This window comes from Oncorhynchus mykiss, chromosome 3 (assembly GCF_013265735.2).
Source record: "Oncorhynchus mykiss isolate Arlee chromosome 3, USDA_OmykA_1.1, whole genome shotgun sequence".
Taxonomy (NCBI): Eukaryota; Metazoa; Chordata; class Actinopteri; order Salmoniformes; family Salmonidae; genus Oncorhynchus; species Oncorhynchus mykiss.
The window spans coordinates 69,625,755-69,641,057 of NC_048567.1; the positions used below are offsets into that span (position 1 = coordinate 69,625,755).

The 15,303-nt window shown below is 41.4% G+C and overlaps 2 protein-coding genes across 7 annotated transcripts; both read left to right on the forward strand.

Moving 5' to 3' along the window:
* Positions 1 to 9,549, forward strand: LOC110520478 (ATP-dependent (S)-NAD(P)H-hydrate dehydratase-like). 5 transcript variants are annotated; one of them, XM_036975029.1, is made up of 11 exons: positions 1 to 823; positions 4,179 to 4,637; positions 6,462 to 6,606; positions 6,775 to 6,820; positions 6,915 to 7,003; positions 7,097 to 7,205; positions 7,293 to 7,343; positions 7,435 to 7,539; positions 7,611 to 7,731; positions 7,839 to 7,959; positions 8,128 to 8,518. In XM_036975029.1, exons 1-11 carry the CDS (start codon positions 697 to 699, stop codon positions 8,276 to 8,278), a joined length of 1,524 nt encoding a protein of 507 aa, XP_036830924.1. In that variant the 5' UTR covers positions 1 to 696; the 3' UTR covers positions 8,279 to 8,518. The 5 variants fall into 5 exon arrangements, with proteins under 5 accessions (XP_036830924.1, XP_036830925.1, XP_021453498.2 ...); XM_036975028.1 differs by lacking the exon at positions 8,128 to 8,518 and adding an exon at positions 9,413 to 9,549 and having other exon boundaries at positions 8 to 1,493; XM_021597822.2 differs by having other exon boundaries at positions 10 to 1,493.
* LOC110520479 (inhibitor of growth protein 1-like) lies at positions 8,826 to 14,969 on the forward strand. 2 transcript variants are annotated; one of them, XM_021597825.2, is made up of 4 exons: positions 8,826 to 9,065; positions 9,413 to 9,577; positions 9,987 to 10,135; positions 14,078 to 14,969. In XM_021597825.2, exons 2-4 carry the CDS (start codon positions 9,439 to 9,441, stop codon positions 14,699 to 14,701), a joined length of 912 nt encoding a protein of 303 aa, XP_021453500.1. In that variant the 5' UTR covers positions 8,826 to 9,065; positions 9,413 to 9,438; the 3' UTR covers positions 14,702 to 14,969. The 2 variants fall into 2 exon arrangements, with proteins under 2 accessions (XP_021453500.1, XP_021453501.1); XM_021597826.2 differs by lacking the exon at positions 8,826 to 9,065 and adding an exon at positions 9,096 to 9,270.
* The last annotated feature ends 334 nt before the right edge of the window (positions 14,970 to 15,303 follow it).

A 15,303-nucleotide genomic window follows, 5' to 3' on the forward strand; every position in this document is an offset into this window, starting at 1 on the left:
TCCTTCCTTGCTCCTGCCCTGCCTCTTCCACCAATCCAAATGTTTCTTATGGACAGAAAAGAGCAGAGGCTCTGAGCTGTCCGATCAGGTCCATTGTCTACTTACTCGAAGTCCTTTATCTAGCTCTATGCTCCTATCAACACACTTCCTGTTTTTGTTTGGATCTTTTAGCGCCTCTCATCCCAGTGAAGCGTCTATCTATCCTATTTTCAGCAGTAACTCACAATTCGTGTCTAAGTAAGAACTGTCAGTGTGTGCGCACCGCCTCTCATTACACGGTTTACCTACGGCCTCTAATAGGCTCGCAAGAGCATGACCGAATCATGCAAACATGGAACTTGGATATTTGGTTGTCTTTTGCCTCTACTGTTGTACTGTCGATTGCTGTAACCTATATGAACGATGAAGTTAAAGTGGAAACAACAAATACTGTACTGCTTTTTAAAATTATGTCGCTGTCACTTTTTATACACCAATCCCTGAAGCGTCCTATTTCCTTTAGGACCCAGTGGAGCTCTGTGAGCTAATCCCTGTGATGTAGTACACATGCTGTCCCTGACCGTTGTTTTAGGTCAGTGCTATTCGGAATCCTTGGGATGTCCCTACCTTAAACTCTAACCCTACCTTAACCATTTTGCATTTCAACTTCAAAGGGGGTAGTGACGTCCCAAGGATTCCGGATATCAATGACCGTTTATGTTGCGGTACTCGAGTGTATGGTGGGGGCCCATAATCAGTTTTGCAGACACTAATCTCCATTGTATGAAAGTGCATTGTCTGAAAAACAACATCTGGCTGCTGAATGTGCACCATCCATGTCCAGGTAAAATGTTACCTGTTACCTAGCCTTTCTTAATCAGGCTGTGAATGTCGAGGTTTGATACAGGTTCCTGCTGCTAGCTAGCTAGTCTTGTTCACCAGCTGACTTGGTAACATTTCTTGGTGTTCTGACCGTACTGCATGCTTTAAAAGATAAATTACGCATCAGTTGTTCTCGCACCTGATAATTATGCTCGCCAATTCAACACGGGGCTTTCTCTGGTCGGATGTCGAAACCAGAACCTTGCTGAATATTTGGGGGGAGCGGGACATCCAGACGGCGTTGGGCGGAAACTTCCGAAACAGTCATGTCTACCGCGACGTCGCCCGGAGGTTGGGAATTATGGGGTTCGAAAGAACCCCAGAGCAGTGTAGGGTGCGAATCAAAAGCCTGAAAAGGCAGTTTATCCTGGCCAAGGAGGGCAACCTGAGGAACAACGGACAATACCACAAAATCTGCAAGTTCTACGATGCCATGGAGACGATACTAAACTGCCGTCCCCAGATTGACCCCCAGGAGTTGTTAGACAGTGGGGCCGTGGGGGATGAGACCGAGGAGGAAGTGGACACAGACCCTCCACAGGACCCATACTTGGAGAGCACAGGGGAAAGCTCCTACCCAGAAACCCAAGTGAAGCTCGAATACCCTCCCATCCCTGTGACAGTGGGAAATAGTAAGTACCATTAGTATGGCATGTCGTTACATTGTTATTATATGGAGTCTTTTGCAAATACAGGCCTTTTTGTGTCGCAGAGTTTGATTTTTAAGATACAATTTATTATTTCACATCCATTAAGTAGAGACTAAAATTACCGTAACTTATTTTTCAGCTTTCAGTGTTTCATTTTATTTCCTAAAGCATTTAATGTCTGGATTTCACAGTTTTTGCATGTTTTTTTTGCCCTGTCTCACACTGACTTTTGACATTCTATGTATTACCCTTACAGAACTCTTGATAATTAGAAAATATTGAATGCACCTGATTTAAAAAGAGTCAAATGGAAACTATATAAACTCAGCAAAAAAAGAAACGTCCTCTCACTGTCAACTGTGTTTATTTTCAGCAAAGTTAACATGTTGAATCTTGTTATGTTCATACAAATATTTACACAACTGAGACATCATAAACTGAACAAGTTCCACAGACTTGACTAACAGAGATGGAATAATGTGGCCCTGAACAAAGGCAGGGTCAAAATAAATCAAAAGTAACAGTCAGTATCTGGTGTGGCCACCAGCTGCATTAAGTAAGTTTATTTTTGTGTACTTGGTTATTATGGATATGAATAGAGACAGTGGAGCTCATTGAGGGAGATTCAGAGTTTGATGCCAGGAAATGAGAGAAAATAAAGGTAAATATGTTTTGAGATATTGTACGTCATTATCAAATAGGCTATCATTTCAAATAATTATTTAGGATACATTGTATGCTTGCTGTTCAACTTCATGCAAGAATCCCTGCTCTTTATGACCAAATACTGTAAAAATGTATTTCCCACCACATGTAATTACCACCACATAATGAACTGTGATGGTAAGGACAATGTGGTGGTAATGGCAAAATGTATTAGTCATCTCTCCAAAGTTCTCTCCCACCTTCATGAGTTGAATCCATCTGCCACTGTCTTCCATGTTGTAATACATGCACCAACCACACAGTACAGATTCAATAATCATTTATTCTACCTGAGCACAATTCCATTTCAACTGGGCTTTCAGAAGGTCACATGGACATTTTTTGGAGGCTGGACATGGGAATGGTCCTGCGGATGAAATCGGTGCAGCTGTGAAGAGAAGTTGATTCCATGGTGGCAAGAGGAAATGACCTTCAGAATGGAAGGGTTCTACGAGGAACTTTCCAAAGAGCAATCAAATGTGAGGCTCTTTTACGCCACAGAGCGAGAGATTGAGAATATTGATCTTCTGCTTCCAGATCGTATTGAGACGATCCGTGGAACAATGAAAATACACCAGGTAATATGTTTCATGTAAAACTATAGATTTGTAATTACAAAATGTAGATCAAATTGTAGATTTTCAAATCACTGTCTTTTAAGTCATTTAAGTGTTTACTGAAGGTGTTAACAGAATGTGTTAGAGATTTCCTGTATATTCATCAATTTAAGAAATGTTCTATGTTGTTTACAGATCATCACTGCCATTACAGGACAAATCACATGGAGAGCTCTCAGTTGTTGGTGCTCAACTCCACATCTGTGATTGTTCTGGGCCACAGACCGTGATAATTCAACAGAGGCAGACAAAGCACAATCTTCACTTCAAACTGCACAGCACCACAACTATTTTGTTGTGCAAAACTGCCCATTGCAGACATACATGAGACTGATTGGAAAGTGGTGTGTTGTGAAATATGAATACCCTTACCCTGGTATTATACAAGATGTTGATGCAGAGAGCAGTGCTCTAGTCAAGACGATGAGTCGTGTGAGAGCAAACAGATTATTTTGGCCTACGAGAGGAAATTGTATGGTACCAACCAGAGAATGTGCTGGGGCTTGTCCCTGAGCCTCATCCAGTGACAAAACGGCATATGATGCCTGATGGCGCAGTCTGGGAGGAAATTTGCTCTCTCGTTAAGCAATAGAGAGCATAATCTTGAGTGAGCACATACCTGTCTCATGAGCCTGAAACAATAGACTGCAGCCAGTGAACAACAATTTGTTTAATGTCAACTAGTGTTTACAACCTTTTAGATGTATTTCTGCCTAATGCATTGAATCCAACAATTGTTCTAAAATACGCTTTAAGTTCTTGAGGCATGTAACCTTTTGTTTTTTGAGGTTTTGAATTGTGTTCTATATCTTCAATAAAATGAAACATGTACAACTGTGACGTTCAAAATATTTAATGGTATTTTTAATACGTTTTATATGAAATGTAATTTCCACCACACTGTCATTACCATCACGGTAAATGTGTATTAAAATTACAATTGATATTGATTATGATTCCCATATGTGAACCTTTTATATGCTTGTTCTTAAGATAATTCCTAAATTGTCAAATATTAAGATTTTGATGTGGTAAATGCATGTTTCTGAGTATCATCAAGGCATATATGGACAATTTTATGACGTGGTGGTATTGACATTTCCCCTCGGGTATTTGGGGAAACCTAAAAAATCTTTCTACTCTTAAATAGTATGGTCTCAGCTACTATTTGATCTTGTTTCCAGAGAGTGAAGAAAATATTCACATAGATTAAAAAAACAGTTTCAAGAGGTTTCATTTTCAAAAACATCCAAAAAGTGCCCGTATTTGCAAAATCAACCATAGCTAGTATACCAATACTACCACAGTGGCAGCTCTCAAACCTCCATCCACTCCTCCTCAACAGGCACTACAGTCAGACAGATCAGCAGCCAGTCAGCTGGTGGGCCATCCTCCAAGCGGCCCAAGAAGCGGCACGCCGACCTGGCCCTGGACAGTGTGACGAAGCGCCTCCTGGAGCAAAGTGCCGAGGCTGAGCAGAGCTTCTACCAGATGGAGGAGCAGCGTCTGCAGGCCGAGGACCACCGGCGAGAAGCCAAACATGCCCGTGAGCTCCACATGCTCCAGGTGTTGGGACAGATGTTTTCCAGCATCGCCACCAGGAACCCTGTCGCCACAGCTACCCCAAACACAGCAATGCCGCCTGCTCTGAATACCATGGAGTCCACCATGCAGCCAGGTGTGCCCATGTCCGCCTCTGGCCAAATGAGGCGTGGTCGGTCGAGTCACCGCCGAGTCCGCTCGCCCCAGTCCCAGGCTGAGTGGCCCAGCTACCACAGTCAACCACAGTCCAACGCAGGTTTAGGTATTTGCTTCTCTTACTCAGTTGGCATGTGTTTAACCAATGGCCAGCTCTGGTGAGACTGCTTGTCAACAGGTCAAACAGAACTGAATAAGGCTGAAACAGACCCACAAAGATATCTAGGCTGAACTACAGTGCCTTGCGAAAGTATTCGGTCCCCTTGAACTTTGCGACCTTTTGCCACATTTCAGGCTTCAAACATAAAGATATAAAACTGTATTTTTTTGTGAAGAATCAACAACAAGTGGGACACAATCATGAAGTGGAATGACATTTATTGGATATTTCAAACTTTTTTAACAAATCAAAAACTGAAAAATTGGGCGTGCAAAATTATTCAGCCCCCTTAAGTTAATACTTTGTGGCGCCACCTTTTGCTGCGATTACAGCTGTAAGTCGCTTGGGGTATGTCTCTATCATCGAGAGACTGACATTTTTTCCCATTCCTCCTTGCAAAACAGCTCGAGCTCAGTGAGGTTGGATGGAGAGCATTTGTGAACAGCAGTTTTCAGTTCTTTCCACAGATTCTTGATTGGATTCAGGTCTGGACTTTGACTTGGCCATTCTAACACCTGGATATGTTTATTTTTTAACCATTCCATTGTAGATTTTGCTTTATGTTTTGGATCATTGTCTGTTGGAAGACAAATCTCCGTGCCAGTCTCAGGTCTTTTGCAGACTCCATCAGGTTTTCTTCCAGAATGGTCCTGTATTTGGCTCCATCCATCTTCCCATCAATTTTAACCATCTTCCCTGTCCCTGCTGAAGAAAAGCAGGCCCAAACCATGATGCTGCCACCACCATGTTTGACAGTGGGGATGGTGTGTTCAGAGTGATGAGCTGTGTTGCTTTTACGCCAAACATAACGTTTTGCATTGTTGCCAAAAAGTTCAATTTTGGTTTCATCTGACCAGAGCACCTTCTTCCACATGTTTGGTGTGTCTCCCAGGTGGCTTGTGGCAAACTTTAAACAACACTTTTTATGGATATCTTTAAGAAATGGCTTTCTTCTTGCCACTCTTCCATAAAGGCCAGATTTGTGCAATATATGACTGATTGTTGTCCTATGGACAGAGTCTCCCACCTCAGCTGTAGATCTCTGCAGTTCATCCAGAGTGATCATGGGCCTCTTGGCTGCATCTCTGATCAGTCTTCTCCTTGTATGAGCTGAAAGTTTAGAGGGACGGCCAGGTCTTGGTAGATTTGCAGTGGTCTGATACTCCTTCCATTTCAATATTATCGCTTGCACAGTGCTCCTTGGGATGTTTAAAGCTTGGGAAATCTTTTTGTATCCAAATCTGGCTTTAAACTTCTTCACAACAGTATCTCGGACCTGCCTGGTGTGTTCCTTGTTCTTCATGATGCTCTGCGCTTTTAACGGACCTCTGAGACTATCACAGTGCAGGTGCATTTATACGGAGACTTGATTACACACAAGTGGATTGTATTTATCATCATTAGTCATTTAGGTCAACATTGGATCATTCAGAGATCCTCACTGAACTTCTGGAGAGAGTTTGCTGCACTGAAAGTAAAGGGGCTGAATAATTTTGCACGCCCAATTTTTCAGTTTTTGATTTGTTAAAAAAGTTTGAAATATCCAATAAATGTCGTTCCACTTCATGATTGTGTCCCACTTGTTGTTGATTCTTCACAAAAAATACAGTTTTATATCTTTATGTTTGAAGCCTGAAATGTGGCAAAAGGTTGCAAAGTTCAAGGGGGCCGAATACTTTCGCAAGGCACTGTAAATGCACACACAAGCAGTTAGCGCAGGGAAGCGGCAAGTTTTAAGTAAACTCTGAATACTTCTCTCTCCTTTTTCAGTCCTCGAGCACTCCTCCCTTGGGACAGCAGCTTGCCGAGGAATGGATGATATCCTTCCACTGGTGAAGAATATAGTCCCTCAGCTGACGTCTAAAAAGCACAAAGGCCAATATGGGCGGATTGGGATTATTGGGGGATGTCAGGAGTAAGTTATCCAAGTGACCCAGCCCCACCTTTAACTTGGATTTCTAAATTAAGGTTTTCTGGAGTATACCCATATTGTGTGAGGTACCAAAGATATTCTAAAATGTTCTTCTTTCTATCCTTCTTTCGTTCCATCCTTCTTTCTGATTGTTTTTCTTGTCATGGTAAGGTATACAGGAGCTCCGTACTTTGCTGCTATCTCTGCATTGAAAGTGGTAAGCACAAAGTAGCTTTCTTGGTCCTGTGTCATTTTTTACTCTGGTGGAGACAGTGATATGACGACAAAACCTCTGCTGTATCACTTCCCAGGGGGCCGATATGTCACACGTATTCTGCGCTAAAGCTGCAGTGACGGTGATCAAATCCTACAGTCCGGAGCTCATAGTTCATCCTGTGCTGTAAGTTCTGTCTAGGAATGGAAGCCTATTTGTAAGCAGTGTGCATGTAATGGATGTCTTTGTTGATGATAACTGTGTTAATATTATCTATAGGGACAGCCCCAATGCAGTGGAGGAGATAGAGAAATGGCTCCCCAGACTTCACTGCCTGGTGGTGGGCCCGGGGCTGGGCAGAGACGAAATGCTGCTGAAAACCGCCAAGGCACATGGGACACTGAACACACACAGTCAATTTTAGTTGACAGTTGACATATTACCAATGTTTTCATGACTCTTTTTTTCTCTTCAGGAAGTAATTGAGAAGTCCAAAGCAAGAGATATCCCTATAATTATTGATGCAGTAAGTACTGTACACAAAACATATTTTCACTTTGTTAATAGATTTAGATTTCTTCACAAAGATGTGCAGTGATTGTATGTTCCACCAATAGGACGGGCTGTGGCTGGTTGCTCAGCAACCATCAGTCATTCAAGGGTACAAGAAGGGCATCCTCACTCCCAACTACATGGAATTCACCAGGTTGTATGAGGCTATGGTGAGTCTGCCAGTTCAGCTCTGTGTGTGTTGTGTGTTTATCATTATCCTACTGTCTGTCTGTTTTTTTAGCACCATGAGCCTCTGGATAGCAGTGACCATCAGAGGAGTGCCATGGAGCTCAGTGTTGCCATGGGCAACCTGACTGTGGTGCTCAAGGGGGAGGACGATCTTATCACTGACGGCAACAAGGGTTAGTGTCTGTCACGCACACACGTACAGCTACACTTAGACTAAATGCGACATTCACACAATTTCCTGTAAAGCTCTGACTGTGTCCTGTGTCTCTGTGACGTCCAGGGATCTTGTGCAGACAGGAGGGCAGCGGGTGTAGGTGTGGGGGACAAGGTGACCTCCTATCTGGCTCTCTGGGAGTGCTGGCACACTGGGCATACACCTCCTCAGCAGACATGACCAAAAGGTACCATATTCATTACCATTATGTGCTTATACACTGACATGGCCAAAATGAATATAGTTCTATGAGAGAGAACATTAGAAGGGGCTGCCATTGTTACTTAGTTGGCCTAATTGGACAGTTTATTTGTCATTGCCGTAACTGTAATATGTTCTCCAATCTCTGCCTCAGTGTGAACCCGTCAGTGGTGGCAGCGTTCGGGGCCTGTTCTCTGACCAGACAGTGTAACAGACAGGCCTTTCACAAACATTGGCGAGCCACCACCACCACAGACATGATCCAGGAGATCAGCTCCGCCTTCAAAAAACTATTTGAGAGCTGAGAACGGTCTACAGGGGTCCAAGATACTCACATACGTACTGTACATACACTTACATACATGCATACATACTGTACATAGACATAACGACACACTCTTCCATGGGAATCCTGAGAATCCATTCTCTATCTTTACTGTCATCCAGAATAGAATCTTAGTGACAATATGGCACCGGTGTGGTCTCCTGTTTTTGTCATAAACATCTTTTACATTGTAAATATTAAAATGTTGGTTGAAAGTTAACTTCTTTGTTCTGTCTTCTACCTCCCTCACAGTGTTGCACAGAGTTAGATTATCCAATGTATCAATGATAACTGTCAGCTCAAACAGTGCAAAATGCCTGCGATGGAGAGAAACTTTGTTTACATTTTAAATAATTGCCATTCTGTCATACTGCCACCTGAGGGCGCATACATTGTATTTACGATATGGCGGGTTATCGCCTTCATAACATCAGAGCAAAACTATGGAACTGTATCAAGCTAAGATGTAACATCAACATGTCAGGCATCAACCATTTTCACAAGATCTGCATAATTGTAAACTAAATGCATTAAAACAATAGACTTAAAAACATATTCAAACGTCGTTGCCGAAAAAGTATCTTCACAAAAAAACAAATCGACACATGTCGAGTTTCACAGGATGCGCATGCGCAAAACACCGGTTTATTTGTTCAACTCAAGTTTACCGTTCTTCACGCTCTAATCAATGCACCGTTAGAATATTCTCCAGTTGGATTGAATACATTGTATGAGCTTCAGTAGGCGGAAAACATATAACGTTTCTGGTGAGTAAAAATTGGTCGTTTGCATTGCTTCATTAGCGTGTTCAGACCATAATCAGTGTGAAGGCTGTAACGACGTTACTGCTACTAGCTAATACTAGCTAATGGTAGCTAGTTCGCTAACACAGTAGGCTCTAAGAGCCTGAAGCTTCCTCCTGTTAAACGTTAGATAGTGGAACTAGGTTTCATGGATACAGTAAGGAAAAAGGTCAGCTTAAACGTAAAAGAGATTGCAAATATGTTTTATTCATTCGTCCAACGTGTACTGTAGGATTGAGTTTCGGATGTTCTGTGTGCCATAATGTTGTAGAAGGATGTTCTGTGTAACATTTGATTTTTTTTGTGGACAGCTTTGTGTGGACATTGACTGACGACAATGTTAAATCCGGCTAACGGCGACCCGGTCCACGTCGTTTCAAATTATGTGGAAGAATATTTGGATTTGGTCGAATCACTGCCTTTCGACCTACAGAGGAGTGTGTCGCTTATGAAGGAAATTGATGCGACATATCAAGGTAAATCGTTCACGTTTCATCCACTGACCAACTTTGCTAGCTACCTGCTAGGTAACGTTAATCAATATAGCCAGTTTACACAACTGCTACTAGTCTGTTAACCTAGCTAGCTGAAGTTACGCTGCTAGTTTCTAGCAGTAGCTGGGTACTGGCGTCCAGATGCACAGGCTAGCTAGCTTGTATCATTCGATGAAGTTACAATTTGAATAAAAGGTGTCTACTATTCTATGTAAAATTAAGACAATATTCGTTTCAAGTTATGTAAATGTATTTAGCTTAGAGTAATACACGTTTGTTTAGCTCCATAATAAAACTGCCACTCCATCCACTTTACGCTATCTATGGGCCATGTTTGTTAAATTGTTTGTTATATCTCTTGCATCCTATGGCCACCGCCTGCCTGCCTCAGATGGCCTGCAAGAGCTGGATGACGTTTATGAGCGCTACAGTCGGGAGTCCGACCCTCTCCAGCGGCATAGACTTCAGCTGGCCATCCAGAGAGCTCTTATCCGCAGCCAGGAGCTGGGAGATGAGAAGATCCAGATTGCTGGGCAGATGGTGCGTGAACGTGGCTGGCTGCCTGTATTATTGTTTATGGACAAAAGTGTCTCCCCTTTTATATAAACTTTGCTTCAACCACTTTTTCAATTTTCGCCTAAAATGACATACCTAAATCTACCTGCCTGTAGCAAGGATATGTGTATTATTGATACCATTTGAAAGGAAACACTTTAAAGTTTGTGGAAATGTGAAAGGAATGTAGGAGAATATAACACATTAGATCTGGTAAAAGAAAATACAAAAGGAATATTTTTTTTTCTTTTTTTTTCTGTAACTTTTTTGAAAGGTGCAATTTAGACTTTGGCCGCTGTATAGCAGAACTTTATGTGCAAAGTCTGAGTGATGCAGTGAAATCTTGCATATCTATTCAAAATGTTGTATCAAGACTGCCCAAATGTGCCTTATTGGTTTATTCATACATTTTCAAGTTCATAATTGTGCACTCTTCTCAAACAATAGCATGGTATTATTTCACTCTAATAGCTACTGTAAATTGGACAGTGCAGTTAGATTAACAAAAATTTAAACTTTCTGCCCATATCAGATATGTATATGTCCTGGGAATCTTTTTTTGTTTCTTACAACCTCATGCTAATCACATCAGCCTACGTTAGCCCAACTGTCCTGCGGACAGGACACTAATCCTGAAGAAGTTTGATTTTCCAACTTGAAAAGCAATAATATTGATGGATGAGGCTGCAACAAAGACCATATTGGTCACTCCTTGACCAACTTGCAATACCAGTCAAAGGTTTGGACACCTACTCATTCAAGGGGTTTTCTTTATTTTTACTATTTTCTACATTGTAGAATAATAGTGAAGACATCAAAACTATGAAATAACACATCTGGAATCATGTAGTAACCAACAAAGTATTAAACAAATCTAAATATATTTGAGATTCTTCAAAGTAGCCACCCTTTGCCTTGATGACAGCTTTGCACATGCTTGGCATTCTCTCAACCAGCTTTACCTGGAATGCTTTTCCAACAGTCTTGAAGGAATTCCCCCACAAGCTGAGCACTTGTTGGCTGCTTTCCTTAACTCTGCGGTCCAATTCATCCCATTCAATTGGGTTGAGGTCAGGTGATTGTAGAGGCCAGGTCATCTGATGTAGCAGTCCATCACTCTCCTTGGTCAAATAACCCTTACACAGCCTGGAGGTGTGGTTTGGTCATTGTCCCGTTGAAAAACAGTCCCACCTAGGACTGTGATATGGCCAAAATATTATATCACGGTATTTGTAAAAAAAAAAAAAATGGTATGGTATTTTTAGTTTTGAATAATCAAAGTTCTATGTTTGCTTTGTGAGTAGTGAGTGATCCTAGGGTGGCAACATGTACATTCTAAGCGATTTCAATGAGTCTTTCTCCATTCTGATTGTTTTATACTGTTCAATTCAACTTCAACCAAAACACATTTCAGCACTTATCACTTCTGCATTCCCTGCGCTCAGTTGCAGTGGTGGAAAAAGTACCCAATTATCATACTTGAGTAAAAGTAAAGATACATTAATAGAATATTACTTAAGTAAACAGGATTTTATACAACTTGAGTAAATGTCTAAAAGTATTTGGTTTTAGATATACTTAAGTACCAAAAGTAAATGTAATTGATAAAATGTACTTGGCTATCAAAGTAAAAGTATAAATAATAAAAATTCCTTATATTAAGCAAACCAGGTGGCACCATTTTCTTGTTTTTATTTACAGATAGCCAGGGGCACACTCCAACACTCAGACATAATTTACAAACAAAGCATTTGTGTTTGAGTCTGCCAGATCAGAGGCATTAGATGACATGGAATATTCTCTTGAATTTGACCATTTTCCTGTCCTGCTAAGCATTCAAAATGTAACGAGTACTTTTAGGTGTCAGAGAAAATGTATGGAGTAAAAATAATGTACATATTCCCCCCAAAAAGACTTAAGTAAAAACACTTTCAAGTACTACTTAAGTACTTTACAACCACTGCTCAATTGAGAATTCTCACACTGCCACATAGGGCTGCATGATATGGGCAAATAATCTAGGACTTATTTTTTTTTTACCAAATGTTGCAATTGTGATTTGACTTGCGAATTAGAGCAAAACTGTTGGAATCTTGGAAATATAATGACTATTCTAACTCTATAGTTAGAATATAATAGTGGGCACTTTGAATACAGTGTTTGAGATGGCAACTAATTAAAATGCCAGGAAGGCGTTATTGTGACAGGGTAGGAACTAAAGTTTTGATAAGTGTTTACTAGGGGAACCTATGAGCTTTGGCTACGTTGCATGTTTTCTCTTAGCTACTTCATGAAGCTAACATTCTTGCTTTGCATATTCCTCATTGATTTTAGAAGATGCTGATTTAGGTCTACACCATCACGTTTGCTCTTACTCAGTAGCTATTAGCATTAGCGGCTAATAATTAGCGTCCCACAAGATTTAGGGCAACTTGCTAAGAAATTGACAAACTTGCTGTTTACTGATGTAAGAAACACAAACTTATAGTGTCATTATAGAACGCTAGTTGATTTATATTTATAAGCAAAGTGAAAACTGCATTCTTGACTGAATGCAAGTGTCTCGTGGTTGAGGAAAGTCAAATGCGCTCCTTCAGTAACAGGGGGCGTGGCTGTGTTTGGAACGGAGAACAGGGTGGAGAGAGATTATTCAAGTAGCGAAGTAAACTATCGAAATTAACATTACACATTGTTGTAGGATGTCCCTTGGGGGTATCCGTACCTATGTATGACATGCGAGGGTTAGGTTAATAAACATATTTTTAGCTCATACTACACTACACACATGGCGTATCACATTTAACAAACCAAACATTAAAATACTGGTTTAGAAGGTAAAGTAAAAACCCAAACTGGTCCCTGCATCAATACCGGTATATCATAAAATGCGGTATATGTGCAAACCAGATGGGATGGCTTATTGCTGCAGAATGCTATGGAAGCCATGCTGCTTAAGTGTGTCTTGAATTCTAAATACATAAGACAGTGTCACCAGCAAAGAACCATCACACCACCTCCTCCATGCTTCACTGTGGGAACCACACATGCGGAGATCATCCGCTCACCTACTCTGCATCTCAAACACACAAGGGTTGGAAACAAGAAATCTCAAATTTGGACTCATCAGACCAAAGGACAGATTTCCATCTTGGCCCAAGCAAGTCTCTTATTGGCGTCATTTTAGTAGTTTCTTTGCAGCAATTGACAGTCTCCTCTGAATAGTTGATGTTGGGATGTGTCTCTTGAACTCTAAAGGATTTATTTGGGCTGTAATTTCTGAGGCTGGTAACTCAAGTGAACTTATCCTCTGCAGCAGAGGTAACTCTGGGTCTTCCTTTCCTTTCCGCGGTCCTCATGAGAGCCAATTTCATCATAGCTAGTTGATGGTTTTTGCGACTGCACTTGAAGAAACTTTAAAAGTTCTTGACATTTTCCGCATTGACTAACCTTCATGTCTTAAAGTAATGATGGACTGTCGTTTCTCTTTGCATATTTGAGCTGTTCTTGCGATAATATGGACTTGGTCTTTAGCCATATTTGGAAATCTGTGTAACAACCCTATCTTGTCGCAACAACTGATTGGATCAAATTAAGTAACAAGGCACACCTGTTAATTGAAATTCATTCCAGTTAACTACCTCATTAACCTTATTGAGAGGTTGCCAATATTGTCCAAAGCAAAGGGTGGCTACTTTGAAGAATCTCAAATATATTTTGATGTAACTTTTTTTGGTTACTGCATGATTCCATATGTGTTATTTCATAGTTTGTCTTTATTATTCTACAATGTTTAAAAAAATAAAAAATAAAAACTGGAATGAGTGGGTTATCTAAACTTTTGACTGGTACTGCATGTCACCTCACTGATCAAAACCCACAGTGTTTAAAATATATATACACACACATACTCACTCTGTACTGTTCCAGGTGGAGTTGGTGGAGAACTGTAGCAGACAGGTGGACTGGCATTCTGATCTCCTCCACGCCTCCAAGGAGAACCCTGATACCCATGTACCCACATCAACTGCCATGACGACGACCGCAGCCTCCATAGTGCCGTCAGCAGAAACAACAACTCCGGGCAAAGCTGGTCACCATGACAAGAGGCGTGACGAGGTGACACCGTGCTCAGTCGGCGGGGGGGACAAGTCTGGCGGGAAACGGTCACGGCGGCAGAAAAGCGGAGAGAATTGGGAGAGTTATGGAAGCATGGGTCATGTTGATGAGGTGGCGCCCAGAGAGAAGAGGGCCAAAACGTTGTCGTCCAAGAAGAAGAAGTCAAAGGGCAAGTCAGAGAGGGAGGTGTCACCCCTAGACCTGCCCATCGACCCAGACGAGCCCACCTACTGCCTGTGTGAACAGGTATCTTACGGCGAGATGATTGGCTGTGATAACGACGAGTGTCTCATCGAGTGGTTCCACTTCTCCTGTGTGGCGCTACATCACAAGCCCAAGGGGAAGTGGTTCTGCCCCAAATGCAGGGGCGAGAATGAGAAGACAATGGACAAGGCCCTAGAGAGGGCGAAGAAGGAAAGGGCCTACAACAGGTAGCTTCTCTACCTAGCCCAGCGGACATTGTCATGTTAGGTTAGTTTTTTCTACTCCCGATGCGGTTTGAAAATGAATTGGAAAGAGGGACTTATTTTAGTAAATGCTGTACTGGAAGATGGACATCCTGGTTCACGACAGATACAGCATAATGTAATAGATTATTTTATCAAATAGCCACACCAATGATTGTTGACGTTGCTGTATCATGCATGCAACCATAATGCTCTTCCGAACAAATAAAAAAATTCATCCAAGATCGTGCAATACATCTATGAACTTCCTGTTGAATTGTCTTTGTATCTACTGAGATGTAAGTACCATTACTGATAGGACTGCCCTAGCAAAATGCATTGTAGACACTTAATCAATCTCTTAAGTTGGAAATGTTTTATGGAGTGCGTGACATCAAATCCCCCTGGCAACGGGCCTGTGGACTTTCACTTGACACCAGTAAGGTGAATTAAATGTATCTAGTCCAAAAGTATTTATGAAACCTAGCCTAAAATCCTTACATCCTTACCAAGGGGTTCTGCAAATGGCATCTCCCCCTCTGCTCTTTGCATACTGACAGTCAAAAATATATTTAAATGCAACAACTCGTG